The 15219-nt window shown below is 29.4% G+C and overlaps 1 protein-coding gene across 4 annotated transcripts; it reads right to left on the reverse strand.

Moving 5' to 3' along the window:
* Positions 1-440: 440 nt before the first annotated feature.
* Positions 441-6479, reverse strand: LOC124931259 (protein PSK SIMULATOR 2-like). 4 transcript variants are annotated; one of them, XM_047471690.1, is made up of 13 exons: positions 6265-6479; positions 5787-6101; positions 4704-5029; positions 4514-4606; positions 4354-4444; positions 3510-3603; positions 2555-2652; positions 2370-2439; positions 2089-2192; positions 1860-1973; positions 1614-1690; positions 1397-1441; positions 441-1084 (listed from the first exon to the last, which is right to left on the reverse strand). In XM_047471690.1, the coding sequence occupies exons 2-13, from the start codon at positions 6036-6038 to the stop codon at positions 598-600; spliced, it is 1851 nt and encodes a 616-aa protein (XP_047327646.1). In that variant the 5' UTR covers positions 6039-6101; positions 6265-6479; the 3' UTR covers positions 441-597. The 4 variants fall into 4 exon arrangements, with proteins under 4 accessions (XP_047327646.1, XP_047327643.1, XP_047327645.1 ...); XM_047471687.1 differs by having other exon boundaries at positions 2555-2658; XM_047471689.1 differs by having other exon boundaries at positions 2555-2658; positions 5787-6114.
* Between the last annotated feature and the right edge of the window lie 8740 nt (positions 6480-15219).

The following is a 15219-nucleotide window of genomic DNA, read 5'->3' on the forward strand; positions in this document are numbered from 1 at the left end:
CAAAAGACTTTCTTATCTAAGTCAGAAATAAATAATATCAAAAAAAGATTATTACAATTTGAAAAAAAAAAAATGGAACAACGGATTAAGTATATAGCCCGCAAACACATTTAACCAAACGTAAAACTTGCCGTCCAAAAACTTAGGGTTGATATCCACATTTTATTACCGTTAGGCTAGAAGAAGGAATAAGATTATTATAATTTATGCAAACACCTTTTACAAGCTTATCAGTACAACAATAACAATCCAAATAACTATTACTTGGAATGTGAAAAAACAAGCATGTGGAATAACGATTTACTCCTTTGCCTAGAATATGAAAGATCGAACATTTGGAAAATAGATTGCGAAGAATATTTAAGATTTCTATAATACCTCTTATTAAACCCAAATAATAGCCTTCTATTCACCAGTTCTCCAATGAACAAGTAATATGAAAGAAAAAAAAAATATTCAATTCAAGCATGCCAAGACACCATGCACAATGTTATTTACATTGAGATATGACTTTTTTATCTTTTAGCATATAACCAAAAAAAGAAAGAAAGAAAATGTAAAGATTGAGAAAGATGAGCTTTTTTGTGGATAAATCTCTCAAATTCTAGTATCATCAACAAACACAGTAGTAGTAAACTCTCTTTTAGGGGAGTTATCAGCACTCTTACTGCTTTTCAGATCACAAACTTCTTTAGTCCATCTCTTATTTGGCAATCCAATAATATCTTGGCTTTTGCTTCTTCCATAAACCTTCCTTTTTTTCTTTCCATTCATCTCTTCTAATAGACACCTATCTTCAACTGACTGTAAACTTTCAACTTTTTCTTCTTCTTCAACAACAACAACTGGAACAACCGCCATTCTCTGTTTCGTTACTACCTTACAAGATGGAAACCTGCTTATAAGCTGCTGATGAGTAGTTCTAATACCGATATCTCTTTGTCTAACCGAACCAATCAGTTGGTGAAGAAAGGTTACGAGCTCCAGAATATATTGATCCATCTTTTGTTTGTTCGCATGATAGAGTGTCTGAAGACGAACTATGCTGTTGAGCCCACAACCCTTCTTGGAGGAAGCTTCATTGCTGCAAGATATATCACCATAATATTATTATACTATCAAACATAAAAAAAAAAAAAAAATAATTAAATGGTCCATGCAATGATATTATGATAGGATAGTCATTTAAGCACAACGAAAAAGTCATAACAATGGTGGAGAGAAATCAATTAATGTGTGTGATATCCTCTAAAAGGACAATGAGATCCCCGACCGAATTTATCGATTTTCCATATCGAATCTCATATAATGTCAAGATGATAGCATTGTGAATGAACCGTGAGGATTATAACATTATCTACTCAAACATTAATAATATGTGGGGGAGAATACTAACCCAGTATTTGCCCATTCTCCCACCCAGCCGAAACCTTGATGTGCCCTATTTCCATTGTAGCAAAAGAAATGAAGATTGCATAGTATTAAGAGCAAAATGTAGAAGAGATAGAACAACATTTATAAAAAAAATGGGACAAATGACTTAAAAGGGTATTATTGATATGTAATGAACAATAATTTTTAATAAAAGAAATAAGCAGTTTTCAAAATCATACTTGGTGGTGTTTGTAGCCACGGGAACAAGCCATCTAAGTGTTTTCTCCATTTCGGCTTTAATTTGAGGAATTGTGAGCTGCAGAAGTTTTAAAAGCAACTATAAGTAGTACATAAATTTCCTACTTCCAACCATGAGTTATGTTTCCAATTTCTTAACTATCATGTAAAGACTTTGGGTTTAAATTTTTTAACAAAATGGATCACCATTTTCCCTGAAAAAAAAAATCCAACAGAAATTAACATACCTCCTTCGTGTCAGCTGATTGACACCGGGGGCGTAGAGCTGCCTTAACACTTGGTGGTAAGCTTTGATATAGTGTATCTCTCATGGTAGGAGGAAGTGCCATAGGGCGTGATGCCTAATAACATCAAATTTGAACCGATCAATAATTTCAAATATAAAAATTATCGAAAGTTTCTCCCTTCCTTTCTTTCTGTGAAGTGGTGGTTTAAGAGACCACAGTTTATACTTACTATGCTGTCTATCTGATTAATAAGGTTAGCATAGTGCAGGGCAAGACCAGCGGCACCTAGTCTGTCAGGCTTCTTACCTGGATCCTTGCCTACCTCCGACAATCCTGCCACAGTAGTTAACTTGTATTGAGATTGATAATTTTTTTTATCGGAAGAGTGGTCATAATAATTTAAGAGAAACAAACCGCGACTTTAACTAACAGTGTACATAACAGATCAAAATGCATTCTTTTGGATCAAGTTTGAAGCAAACTATGACGATTGCATAAACTTGTTCATACCTTTATCTTCAAATACTTCAAGTATCTCTTGATGTATGAAAATGACAATTTCAACAAGCTTCTCCACAACCTAGAAGATAACAGCTAGTTACAATCAACTGGTTGAAGCCGAGGCTAAATTCTGCTTCCCTAATACATTCATGTTTTTCACCACTTAGTATTAGAAGTGATGAATGATTATGTACCTCTTCCAGGCTTTTGGACCAAAGAGAGTTCTTTTTCAAGCTTCTTATAAGTTTCCTTTGATGTTTGAGCTCACTCTGTAGCAACATCACACTCTCTCCTGAAACTAAACAAATTGCAGGTTACTCTAAAATAATTCTAGAAATGAAGCAAAGGAAACAAATTTCACATTTGAAAAGTAAGCTATAGAAAAGTTCACCAAGATGTGATCTCTTAGGATATATAGCCAACTCAATTACCATGTCATGATTGTAACAAATTGAAGCAATTTCTTTTCTTTCTTTTTTAATTTGTAATTGTATTAATTGAGTTGTCCCAAATGCTACTTCTAATACCACAAACAATTTGTATACCAACAATTCAACAAGTGATATGAATGTTGTTCATTTGAACAGTTTAACCATCAAGCCACTTCGAATAACTAATAGAAAACAGATATGCTTGGAAAAGCATGGAAGCAATTTCGTTCCTGGATCAGAACCCGAATCCAGATGAGAAACTGCGAATAAATTTCTGAATTTGTGTCAACTTAATTATGTTCCAAATATGATCTCATCTGAATCCACAAACAAATAAGATATCTCACAAGAAAATAAGATATTTCCAAATGGTGATAATATAGAAGCATGATCACATAGTTTCCACAAAGTAATACTCCCTCCATTCCATTTTATTAGATTGTGTTTTACAGAATAAACAACGTATCACTTCATCAGTTTTTATCTTCTCAAGAAGCTAGTACATATTTTCTTCCAACTCTACTACTTAATATACCTTGTTTATTCAGGCACCAACCATTTTTTTTAATTCATAGGTAAGGGCAATATAGTCAATGGAAAATGTTGACACCCTTTCCTTAAAACTCACCAAGAAACGAGATGATCTCACAAAAAGTAAGGACCAGTATATTATAACTTATGGACAAAAGAAAAAAAAACATAATTAACAGTTTTCAACCTTTTCTAGGGAGATTTAGAGATTCCATTTCTTCAACTTTCCTTCTAAAATCATCTTCGAATCTATCCAAAGCATTCAACTCGTGATACAGGTCCTACACATTTGAAAGAAGTCAAACACTTTGCATACACTGTTAAGCCGAAACTTCCTATGATGACACAAACGAAAATGCTAATAGAATGTAGTTTTTTTTAAGTAGCATAATATATAGACTAAGGCGTTGTTTGATAACATAGTGTTAATGAAAAACATAGATAGAACTCCATTACAAAACAAAAAATGCCAAGATTACAATTAACATGTTAATAAGAATCAAGAAAACATTAAGGCTGGAAGGCTCACTTAACTCAGTCGTAGAGTGCAAGGTCTCATGACCACAAGTTCGTAGGTTTGTGTTTTCTTGACTATTTTCAAAAAAAAAAAAACAGGAAGGTCTCGTTTGGATCTAGGGTTATTTGAATAACCAAATATTTATTTTTCAAATAACCTAGTTAGATGTAGGTTATTGAAAATTAGGTTATTTGGGTAAAAGGCATTAGGGGTATAAATATATAAGGAATAATTTATTTATTTTAACTTTTTTAAATAGAAGGTATTTTGGTAATTTGATGATTTAAACTATGAGTTATCCTAAATAACCTATATCAAAGTAGGCTTAAACAACTTCTCACTATCAGACCAAAGGTCAATTGGCACAGGAAAAGACTTTTCAGATAATTGAAGGATGTATGAGGGAAATAAACCAAATGATATTTTAGGCTCGACACTGGGAACAAATCTCTGTTTAACAAGAGATTATGTGGACAAAACCAAATAACTATTAGTAAATTAAGCTTAATCTTACAGAAGTATGCCGGGCCAAAGAGGTCAATTGATGCATATTCTTTTCTACCCCTTCATCCTCTTTTCTATGAAGTGCCCGGTCAGAATCCAAACTGATAAAATTATAATATTTCAGTAACCTCCTTCCAGTAACCAACAAAAAATAAATAATATTTGCTTACATCGAGAAGAATCGTCCCAAGTTGTGCCATTGTGGGTCTTTACAAAGGTTGCCAAATCTAATTACTTCACGGGAAAAGACCTTAAATTCCTCTCTTCAAAACATGAAATGCATATCAGCATATAATAAACGACTAGTACAATTTAGTACATCAGCAATAAAGTGACAAGGCATTTGTAACGAGTAAAAACCTTTTATCAGCAGCAGCAATACTCAAAAGCTCTTTCATATCCGTGGAAACTAGTAATTCCACTCCTACAGAATGTAAAACATCCTTCTTCAAGAATTCAACATTTTCTTTGGAAAGAGATTGCATCAAGTTTGCACCTTTTGCAATTGTGTTAGCAATCTCAAAAGCCAAGATGGATATTTTATTATTTTTTACACCCAGGACAGAAATAAAGTCGCTGCTTCTATTCAAATTTGACACACTGCTTCCGAGCAAGTCTAGAACATCAACTGCTTTCTCTAAGCCAGCAATTCCAGCTCTTCCCAAAAATGAGCCCGTTTGAGGAACCTGCAAGATATAATACACACCGATCACAGCATATCAGTTATTCTAGTTCAGATATGTCCTAGGGCATAATTATTTACAAAAGAGAACAAGTTCAAAATGTCAGAACAAACTAACTATAGTCTATAACTGGACTTCAGATTCCATGATGGGAGGAACATTCCTCCACTGCAACAAAATATAGACATAGATTTTTAAAAAATAATATCAAAAGCCAACTCTTTTTAAATGACACTTCTGGATCACCATTCATCAATTTGTGTTCTGATGGAAGGAAGGATTTTTTTATTCGAAACCCATTTTAGATTAGAAATTATAGTTCAGTGCACCATTTAGAAACAACTCTTGTTTTTGTTTCAATATCCATTTCCAATTACACAAACCTAATTAATTTGAATCTGTCTCTAACTAAATTTAGTTTCCAAAGGTTTTTGTATATGGAAACAGATCCAGATACAGAAAAAAAAAACAATAAGTGTTTCCAAATGGGGTATCTTAAACCTAGCAAACTGCAGTTCTAGTCAAAAGCCCACATCCAAATTGTCTGTAACTTCTCTACCATGTAAAAATGTTTCTTGATAATGGAAACATCATCAACCATTCCACAGATGGAGTCCTCTTCAATGTTCAGTTTAAACAGAAGTTTCCTAATTTTTACAGCTAGGTAGTTCAGTAAGTAATTTTCTATAAAGGAAATTAACCAATGTCTTGATATTGAAATCAGATATACAAGTAATCATAAAGTCCTCGAGTTGAATACCTTGGTAGACCCTGCGGCAATCGGAACTGATGGCTTCAGCTCTCGCGAAATAATGTGAAGGTCAAGAGGATCAAAACGTTCTTGATTATTTTCATAAATTTCAACAGACTGGTAAGAAGAATAAGTATCCTCCTCCTCCTCCTTATACTTGTTAAAACTCTTAACAGATTTAAGCTTCTCAGAAATTGCTGCAGCATGCACCTGGAATCCATGATTTGCCTTAGTGATACCACCAGAGCATACCGCTCCCATTGATTTTTCTATCAGACAATGCACTCCAAGAAAGAATCTCAAGAACAAGATCACAACAAGACTCTGTTCAAATAAACTATCAAGCTATCAGAAACCTAGAAATCTATCTAGACTGGTAACAATAGATGAAATGCGGCTCCAGTGATCCTACGAGATTGCTATAAAATGGGTATGGATTGAATTCTGAGCAAGAAATAGAATATGAAAACAAGAAAATGTGATCTACCTATACAAAGTATGTAAATGTATGATTTGCGCGGCGGTCAGTCAGTCAGTCAGTCAATCAGTGAGTCGGGATCACGGGATGCGGCTAAAAACGCGTAATTGAAGAACATTGAATCTCGATTGAATTGGATTTGACCGGATTAAGCAAGCAAAGAAGCTCGACTCTCTCTCTCTCTCTAAATATTTATATGAATTTGAAGACTGTATTTCCTCTGGTTGAAATTTGCCGTTTGAGAAATTATTCAATGAATGACGGTGAGAAAGACTAATATTATTTTTCTTTTTCATAAATAGATTTCCACAACTTTGACAAAAATAAATTAAAATATTCTTTCTTTAAACAAAAAAAATATTATACTTTTTTCTTTTAATTTATGAGAAATAGAATAACTAAGTCATAATTCATTCAAAGTGGTTTAGAATCCAATTGGATCAGTAATATTTGGATGAAATGACCTTAATTGATTTAGTTGCACTTATGTCACTTTTTTTATTTTTCGGACAAAAATACATGTGTAAAAGCGACAGAACCTTAATTCGTCGAGTGTGCCGTCGCGTGATGAGTATGTCGTCTCGAGTATTTTTGTAAAAAAAATTAAAAAATAATTATTTGCATAATTTTTATTAGACACTGATCATCTGCACAATTAAAACAATTTTTAGTGTTATTTCATCAAATTTCTCGTAATATTTTTAGTCTTTATTCTTCCTTCATATCTAATAAATTAAATACAAATATTTAATAAGTTACACTAAAAATATTTAATGACATTTTACATAATTAATCTATATGAATTCATTTTTATTTTATATTTTAGGATTTTTTTTAAAAAGTTAAATCTATTTTTTAGATTTTGTTTTAATTAAATAGTTATTTATGTCCATGAATATAATTTATCTTTTTTAAAGACAGTATTTTAGTGAAGATTAACATAATAATTTTCTATCAATATTATATGTTACTTTTTCTTTTTAAATGTCTAGTTTAAATTTACTATATTTTTTTAATTTTTTTTTCAGGGTATTAGTTAGGCATATAAGTAAACCGATCGAACTGCTTGCAATCGAACCGTACCGCCTGAAATCGAACCGAAAATAAGTCGAATCGGTAAACCGAATAAACGACGGTCTAAAATAGTTTGAACGGAAGTCTTTTGGTTTAGTTTGTCGGTTTATTTTTTGCCAAACCAAACCACCGACCGAATCGATACGTTATATTTCTGGGTTTTGGGTAATTTTTTGTGTGGATAAGAGAAGTAAAGCTTTTAATCTTTATTCTAACTTTCACACACTTTTTATTTCTCAAAATATTTGAAGTTAACCGTTCTCCTTTGTTATATATGTTTCAGGAGTTTTGTAAAAAAAATTCACTTACTTTTATTTGAAGTCAATATTTCAAAAAGATTCAGTACCTAGACAAAGTCTTCAATAAATTTAAAATCTATAAAGAAAATTTTAACCGTTTCCAAATTCTAAGTTTAGTTACTTTTTAAATTGAGAAAACCGAATAAATTGACCGAATCGATCAAACCGAACCGACGGTTTATGATTTAGGAAAACCGATCCCAATGATTTGGTTGTATATTTTGGTCTAAAAATCGATCGAATCAAACCGCTTACCGGCTTAATATTAGTGTTGCCTCATATATTATATATATTATTAATAGTATATAAAACAATTTCAATCCTTGTAAAAAAAAAATATATTACAATAATGTAGTTTTATAGTTATTTATTTAATATATATTTCATCACTTTATATAATTAAATATTTTAGTTACAATAATAGATATAATATAAAACCCATAAAAATAATAATAATAATTAGTTTGTTTATTTATAATATTGTCAACATTTTTTAATATTCTTTTATTATTTATATTAAATATTTTGGTTAATATTAATGATATATTTTATATTAAATTAATAAATATAACAATTTAAATATAATTTATATTAAATATTTGTGTTATACATTTTGATAGTTAAATATGTTTTAGTATGAAAACATTAATTATAAAATATTATAATATAATTTAACTATTCGGCACAAATTAATTGAAAATTATGATTTCTGCAATAATAATAATAGAAAAAGTGTGCTACTTTTATCAAATAAAAAAAACAATAATAAAGGAAAAAAATGAATAAAATTAATTCCATAAGGGGACATTATATTCATATTCAAATAAAATGAAAATTAAGTCCTTATATTACAAAGAAAACAAGGAAAAAGACAGAAATGTAATCCAATCATGTAGTTTGAAAAATTGATATGCCAGTCTTTGGTTTCTCTTGGATTTTTTTATATTTTTTTATTTGAATAAAAGATAATGACATAATAAAGACAAAAAAAAAAAAAAAAAAAAAAAAAAAAAAAAAAAAGTCATACTCTTTACTCTTCAAACATTACTTTTCCACTTGAGTTATAATTTAGTTAGGATATACAAATATATCAAATAAATATTTTTTCAATTTCCAATAATTTGATTGTTTTTCTTTGTAATGCAAATTAAAACTAATTAGAATATTTAAGAACTCAATTATCAGTAATTTAGTCGAAATCATTTTGGGTTCGGATTTATTTGTTGGAGTTTTCATTTATATTTTTATCAGAGAAACTTAAGTCGAATTAATTGTTGGCTTTTATTATTTTTTTGTTATCCCAATTGAGAGTAAAATAAAATTATGAAATAAAGTTGAATTGATAATAAGAAAATCAAGGTTTTGAAAACTGTTTCGGTTATCAACCCGGTTTTTTGAGCGAACTTCGGTTCAACCGGTCCAACCACTAGTTGAACCGGATTTTAATTATTTTTAAAAAATAAATAAATTTAAATATATTAGTATATAAATGGTATATATAATCAATTAGACATATATAAAATAATTAATTAAATATTAATTAAATTAAATATTTTGTTGATTAAATGAATATGACATTAAATATTTATAATTCAAATATTAAAAATTAAAACTATATATTATTATATTAATGATAATATGCGGTAAGTGAGGAAAGGTGGGACCCTGAAAAATGATAGCCATTGACCATTGACAATCTAAAATTAAAATTTTATTTCATTTGTTTTCATCTTTCTCCGCTTTATTTCTCTATCCTCCTAATTTATTTCATTTGCTTTCATCTTTCTCCATTTTATTTCACTATCCTCCCAGATCTGATCTGGTTTTGAATAAAAGCAATTCGTTTTCAGTTTAAGGTAGGCCAAAACCTTTGCTCAGATCCAAAATAATCAGAAGAAAGAAAAGATAAGAATACTGTATAATCCCAGACCTTTCGAACCGGAAATTTCTGGTTCCGTTTTCCGGTAAAACCGTCCGGTCAGACCGGATTGTGACCGGTTTGTAAGGTTAACGTATTGGAGGTAAAAAACGGACCGTTCCCTAAACCGTTTTGCGGTCGTACCGCCGGTCGTACCGCTGGTCGTACCGCGTATTTTAAAACATTGAAGAAAATGTATTTATTTGATTGCTCAAATGTTCACTTAGATTCATATAATCACTCTCCATATTATTTGAATTATTGTCTATTTGGAAACCTCATTATATACTTGTAATGTTTAAGATAAATCTTTTGACTAACTTATTACAAGTGGTAAAAAATTATATTATAATATTACCTAATTAAATATTAAATTTGAACTATTATTTATTTAAGTTTTGAAAAGAAAAATATAACTCTTTAAAAGAAAATATAAATAACATGTTTTGAAATCATATATATCTTTACCTAGGAACATGCGAGATTGAATCTCCTCAAATTAAATGGAAATAACTCATGCATGGTTGCTTCATTTAGGCGGGGTGGTTTCATCATGGTGATGAACATAAATAAGGATTCATTTTACACGAATTCGAAATACAATTTGTATTGGATTTTTGGTTCAAATACGGGTATAATTAGTTCTTAGTCGATATTAGATAGATACGTATTAAAGTTGTTATTTTATAAGAGCTTAAATTTCATATTTCAAATTCTCGGGAAAATATATTGGATATTCTTATACGTGAACTCTCTCACAATTTTCTCGAATATCAACTATTTATTTGCTATTTAGTTGAGATCTTTTTTATTATGTACCGATTGGGGAATAAGTGAGGAGAAATAATGTTGACATTCATAAGTTTCGTCCAATAATATTCTCAATTGTTGAAAAGATACCATACAACTCATAGTACATGTTGCTTTGACTCTACCTTCTTTCCTAGGTTGAATTAAGATGATTTTCAAAACTAATAGGGTTGTAATTTCGAACTCTTTGACATATATTTTCTCCTAGTAATCAATTATTTGAAATTTTGAGTAAAAATAAAAATCTACAATGGGTTTAATCCGGATAAAAAATAAATTGTGAGCTAATGTCATTTATTGAATTCCTATAATTTATCTTCATTCGAGAACCAAAAAACTTATTTCATCTTGTGTTTAAAACGATTTTTTGTATTCAAATTGTCATGCCACAAGAACATTCCTAATATTTCATCCAAATAGAGCTTGATCCTAGTGATTTTTTTTCTTCTAAAACTCATCATTTGAAATCAATAAAAAGAGACGGAAACATAAACAATATTGAAATACAAAAAACCCTAAATCCTTTCTTTTTACTTCTTCGGGCTTCAACACTATTGGGTCGTCAGCCCATTAACTGAAGGAATTTGTTATTTACAGCCCATAAATAGTATCGGGCTTTCCTTTTATAATATTTTATTAACAGAATCATACATTCACAGCTTCATATCAAAAAAATATATATATTTGTAAAAGAATATATTAACAAAAAAAAAAAGGGAAATTTAGTAAGTCAGTCCAAAGTCACCTCCATCACTTCAACCGAATCATAATAATTGATCAGCATCTAAAAAATAAATTTTATATCAAATAAAATAAAATTTATTTATTGTCTATAAAATTAAAAGAACTTATATAAAATAAAAAAATTAAGTTTTAATAAATTTAATAAATTTTCAAATTAATAATGATTATGTGAATTTGGTTAAAACCGTTTTAAAACATGCTCATTTTAAGAGTATAAGTGAATTGGTATAGTTATTTTTTCAAATATTCACAACATTTTAAATTAATTTTTTTAATAACTTTCATTTAGGAGTTGGGGTGCTATAATATTAAGTTGAATCGATTTAATTGTTAAATATTATATGAAAATTAATATTTTAACAAGAAACGAAGATGAAAAATATCAAAATAAATTTATCCTTAATGTGTTTTTTCTATCTCTTTAAATAATAGTTTTCACTTTATTATAGTCAAATATATCACCAAAATCTAATAAATCATATAAATAAATAAGTCCGATTTGTAGAGTTTGTGACTTAGGTGACCTTCAAACCTTATTAAACAAGTCACTCTTTTATAAAATCATATTTATTTATTATTATTATTATTATTATTAATTTTAATGTTAAACATCTTTAAAGTAATACCATTAGGACATGAGAAAAATATTATTTTATCGAATTTATTACTTTATCGGAGTTTTATATAATACATAGTGCATTATATTTAAAAAGAATCAATCACATTCAATATATTTGATTTAAAATTATTTTGTTAGGATTAACTATATATAAAAACTAGATTCAGCCTATAAAAATTTGCTCCCAAAACAATATACATTACTTGTATAACATGTGTGGTGTAATCGTATAAAAACTCAATCATCTAAAGTTTATTGTAATTATAAAATATAAATTCATGAACATACCTTCTAAAACTAACAAAAATTAAATGATAGTATTTTGTGATTAACTATATATCAATTCATATTTTAAAAAGAATTGAATTTTGTAACTCATATATAATATACATATAAATATAATTTCGGAATTATTATTTTAAATATTACTTAGGCCTTAATGACTTTCTAATTTTTTACTATCTTAAGTTTTTAGCGAGAAAATTACTTTAAAACACTTGCTCAAGTTGGGAGTTGGGACCGACAAAATTTATTACTTAAGCGGTGTTAAATATTATTTTAAAGAGGTTTAATTGTATTCAGAATTTTATTTTAATTGTGAGTCAAATTAATTGTTGTTTGATAGATCATCATGCTAGAATGCAAATGGAGAGTTTTTGAAATAGTTATTTTAATATATTCTCAAGCTTGAGTTTTAATTTGAGATTTGGTTTTAAACTTGAAGCTAATTCTGTAAAGAATATATATATAGAAAAGGAAAAAAAATACTATAAACAAATGAAATAATGCATATGATATGATATATGATTTAAAATTTCTTAAAAGGACAAACAAACTGATTTGTCTGTAGCTACATAGGTGGTCCAGACCATTTAAACATATGTCTTACAGCTGTCATATTTAGATCAGATCTCTTTCTTCAAAATTAAAATCATTATTTTTTTTCTTTTACTTTAAGCTTGCAAGTTATATTGATGACAAACAAATTAATAATAATAATTATTATTATTAGTTGTTAAATATAAATAAAAAAAATGTAAATAAGATGAACTATAAAATGTTTATATGAATATATGTTATTAAAAAATTGCCTCATTTAATTATATATATATAATAATAATATTTATCTTTAATATTTTTATTTAGATATTTTTTTAATATTTTTATCAAAATTATAATATTGTTTATTTTTTTAATATATACAAAATCTTTATCATCCAAAATTATTTAAATTTAAATAAATTTATATTTCAAAGATTATTTTATTCTATATTATAAAATATTTTGATAAATAAATTACTTAAGATTTCATCTAGAAATTGGCCCAACTTGGGAAATTGGTTCAAATGGGTTTCATAACCCTCGAACTTCCTCAAATGGCCAAAATCATAAAACATTGACCAAATGGGTCTCCTGAATGAAATTACCCCGGATTTTCTTTCGCGTAATAGTTAGCCCTTCGCGTAATCAGTTCACTTCGCGTAATCATTGCTTCGCGTAACGCTTCGCGCAAGGCTTCGCGTAATACGTCCTATAAAAGGATTTTTTCATTTTTTTATCTTCTTTCTCTCTCTCTTTCGCGTAATCCCTTTTCTTCTTTTTCAATCCCTTTGTTGTTCGATCTAGTTTGTATTCCTCTCGATTCCGGTCAACTCCCTCGCCACCGCCGTTGCCTGCATTCTATCTGTGCATTTACAGGTTAGTATAATATTCGTTTAGGGTTTAATTAGGGTTTATAGTATTAGTTTATAGTATTACGCGAATGTATTACTGGTTCTTGTTGATTCTTATAGGTTATTAGTTTGGTATAGTATTAGTTTAGTATAATATTAGTTTAAGGTTTAGTTCACTGGTTCTTGTTGATTCAAAGTTGGTTCCTTTTTCTGAATTTATTCTTGTTGATTCTTGTTTTTTATGTTGTCTAAATGTTTCAGACTTGTTGATATTTGGATATCTGTACCAGTGAAATGACTACTTAACATTGTGTTTATCTGTTACTTTTTGTCTTGCATTTGCAGCATGCTTATAACCCAGACGAAGATTACAGAGAGGCAGAAGCAAAATTGCGGGAGTATTTGGAATCTTTTCTAGAAACTGCAAGAACGTTCAATACAATCTATACCAAGGTTGAGAATTTTCTTTTGCCTTTGTTGACTGGTCTAGTTCATTCTCAAACTAGTACGGGGTATCCAATCATGCCACAGTTGCTACATTTCTTTAGTTCATTCTAGGATGAATGAGATTTGTGAAGGATTTTATAGCTGAAACTTACAAACTCTTTATTATGCAGAAATGTAATTGTTAGACCTTGAGTAGTTGAAAACCTCTTTGCTATCTAGACATAAAAACTACTTCACTGCTTCAAGTCATGAGGTTTTAACTGTGTTCTCATATTTGTTACCTATTCTGTACAAACTACCTTAAGACTAATTATATTTTTCTGCTTCAGTTTTATAATCTATATCTTATTGTTTTGAAAAGAAAAAAAAAACTCATTTTGTTTCTGAATCCAGAACTTGCATTAAAAGTCCAGTTACTCATCATTTGGTTAACTATGTTGTTAATGTCTTGATATGCATTAAAAAGAACATGTTTTAGTTCAAGGAGCTGCAAAAACTGGGTAGAGATAATTTAATGACATAATTCTATTTTGAGCCATTTTTAAAAGCATGTAAAGCAAAACAACACAAAGTAATGAAGTAAAGAATGTCTTTGATGCAAGTTCAGAAAACAAAATTAACTGGTATAATAATCTTATATGTTGTGATATTTATATATGAAACGTTACAAAATTAATTGGTATAATAATCTTATATGTTGTAATAATAGTCTGGTTGTTCCTTTTCAGAAGATGGCTACAACAGTGAATGATTTTCCTGGTAGGTTACTTGGAAATCCACCCTAACAATTTCCAAGATTGTTGAGAAATTTAAGAGTCTTGTGCTGATGAAGAAGGTTTTGAAAACGCAATTTGAATTCTTATTGAAAGCCCCAAGCTTGCAGTTCTCTGGAACCATTATTCACCAAATGCTGCTAAGGAAAACAAGTTGTGACTTGAACTTGAACCGGATGAACTTCAGGGTCAATAGTAAAGACATCTCCTTCGGCATGAAGGAGTATGCTCTTATCACATGCCTCAATTTTGGTGAATTCCCTACTTTTGATGATGAGGAGGAGGAGGAGGAATGCAACGGACCTCTTCCAACCTTGCTGATGAAATATTTCGCTGCATCTTCTTCTGTTAGATATAGTGATTTCCAAGAAACATTTCTCGGATGCTCTGATAAGGAGGACACTTTCAAGATGGGGCTGGTATGCTTGGTTTGTTAGTCCCTATTCACTTTTGACCCGAGGAGGCTGGTGACCGTAAGAATACTTCGAATGGTGGATGATCTTGAAGCCTTCCTCCGGTTTCCTTGGGGTAAGGTGTCCTTTAGGGCCATCCTGAAGGGCCTTAACAAGGATATGAATTACTACTATAATTCATATTCAAATAAGAT

The sequence above is a fragment of the Impatiens glandulifera genome, chromosome 3 (genome assembly GCF_907164915.1).
Source record: "Impatiens glandulifera chromosome 3, dImpGla2.1, whole genome shotgun sequence".
Classification (NCBI taxonomy): domain Eukaryota; kingdom Viridiplantae; phylum Streptophyta; class Magnoliopsida; order Ericales; family Balsaminaceae; genus Impatiens; species Impatiens glandulifera.

Excerpts from the sequence above, each read along its gene's own strand:
- LOC124931259 (XM_047471687.1), bottom strand. The coding sequence starts at position 6,038 with ATGGGAGCGGTATGCTCTGGTGGTATCACTAAGGCAAATCATGGATTC. Across the intron at positions 4,607-4,703 it reads ATTGCTGCTGCTGATAAAAG|AGAGGAATTTAAGGTCTTTT; the intron begins GTTTTTACTCGT and ends CATGTTTTGAAG. Across the intron at positions 1,085-1,396 it reads GGAGAATGGGCAAATACTGG|CAATGAAGCTTCCTCCAAGA; the intron begins GTTAGTATTCTC and ends TATATCTTGCAG.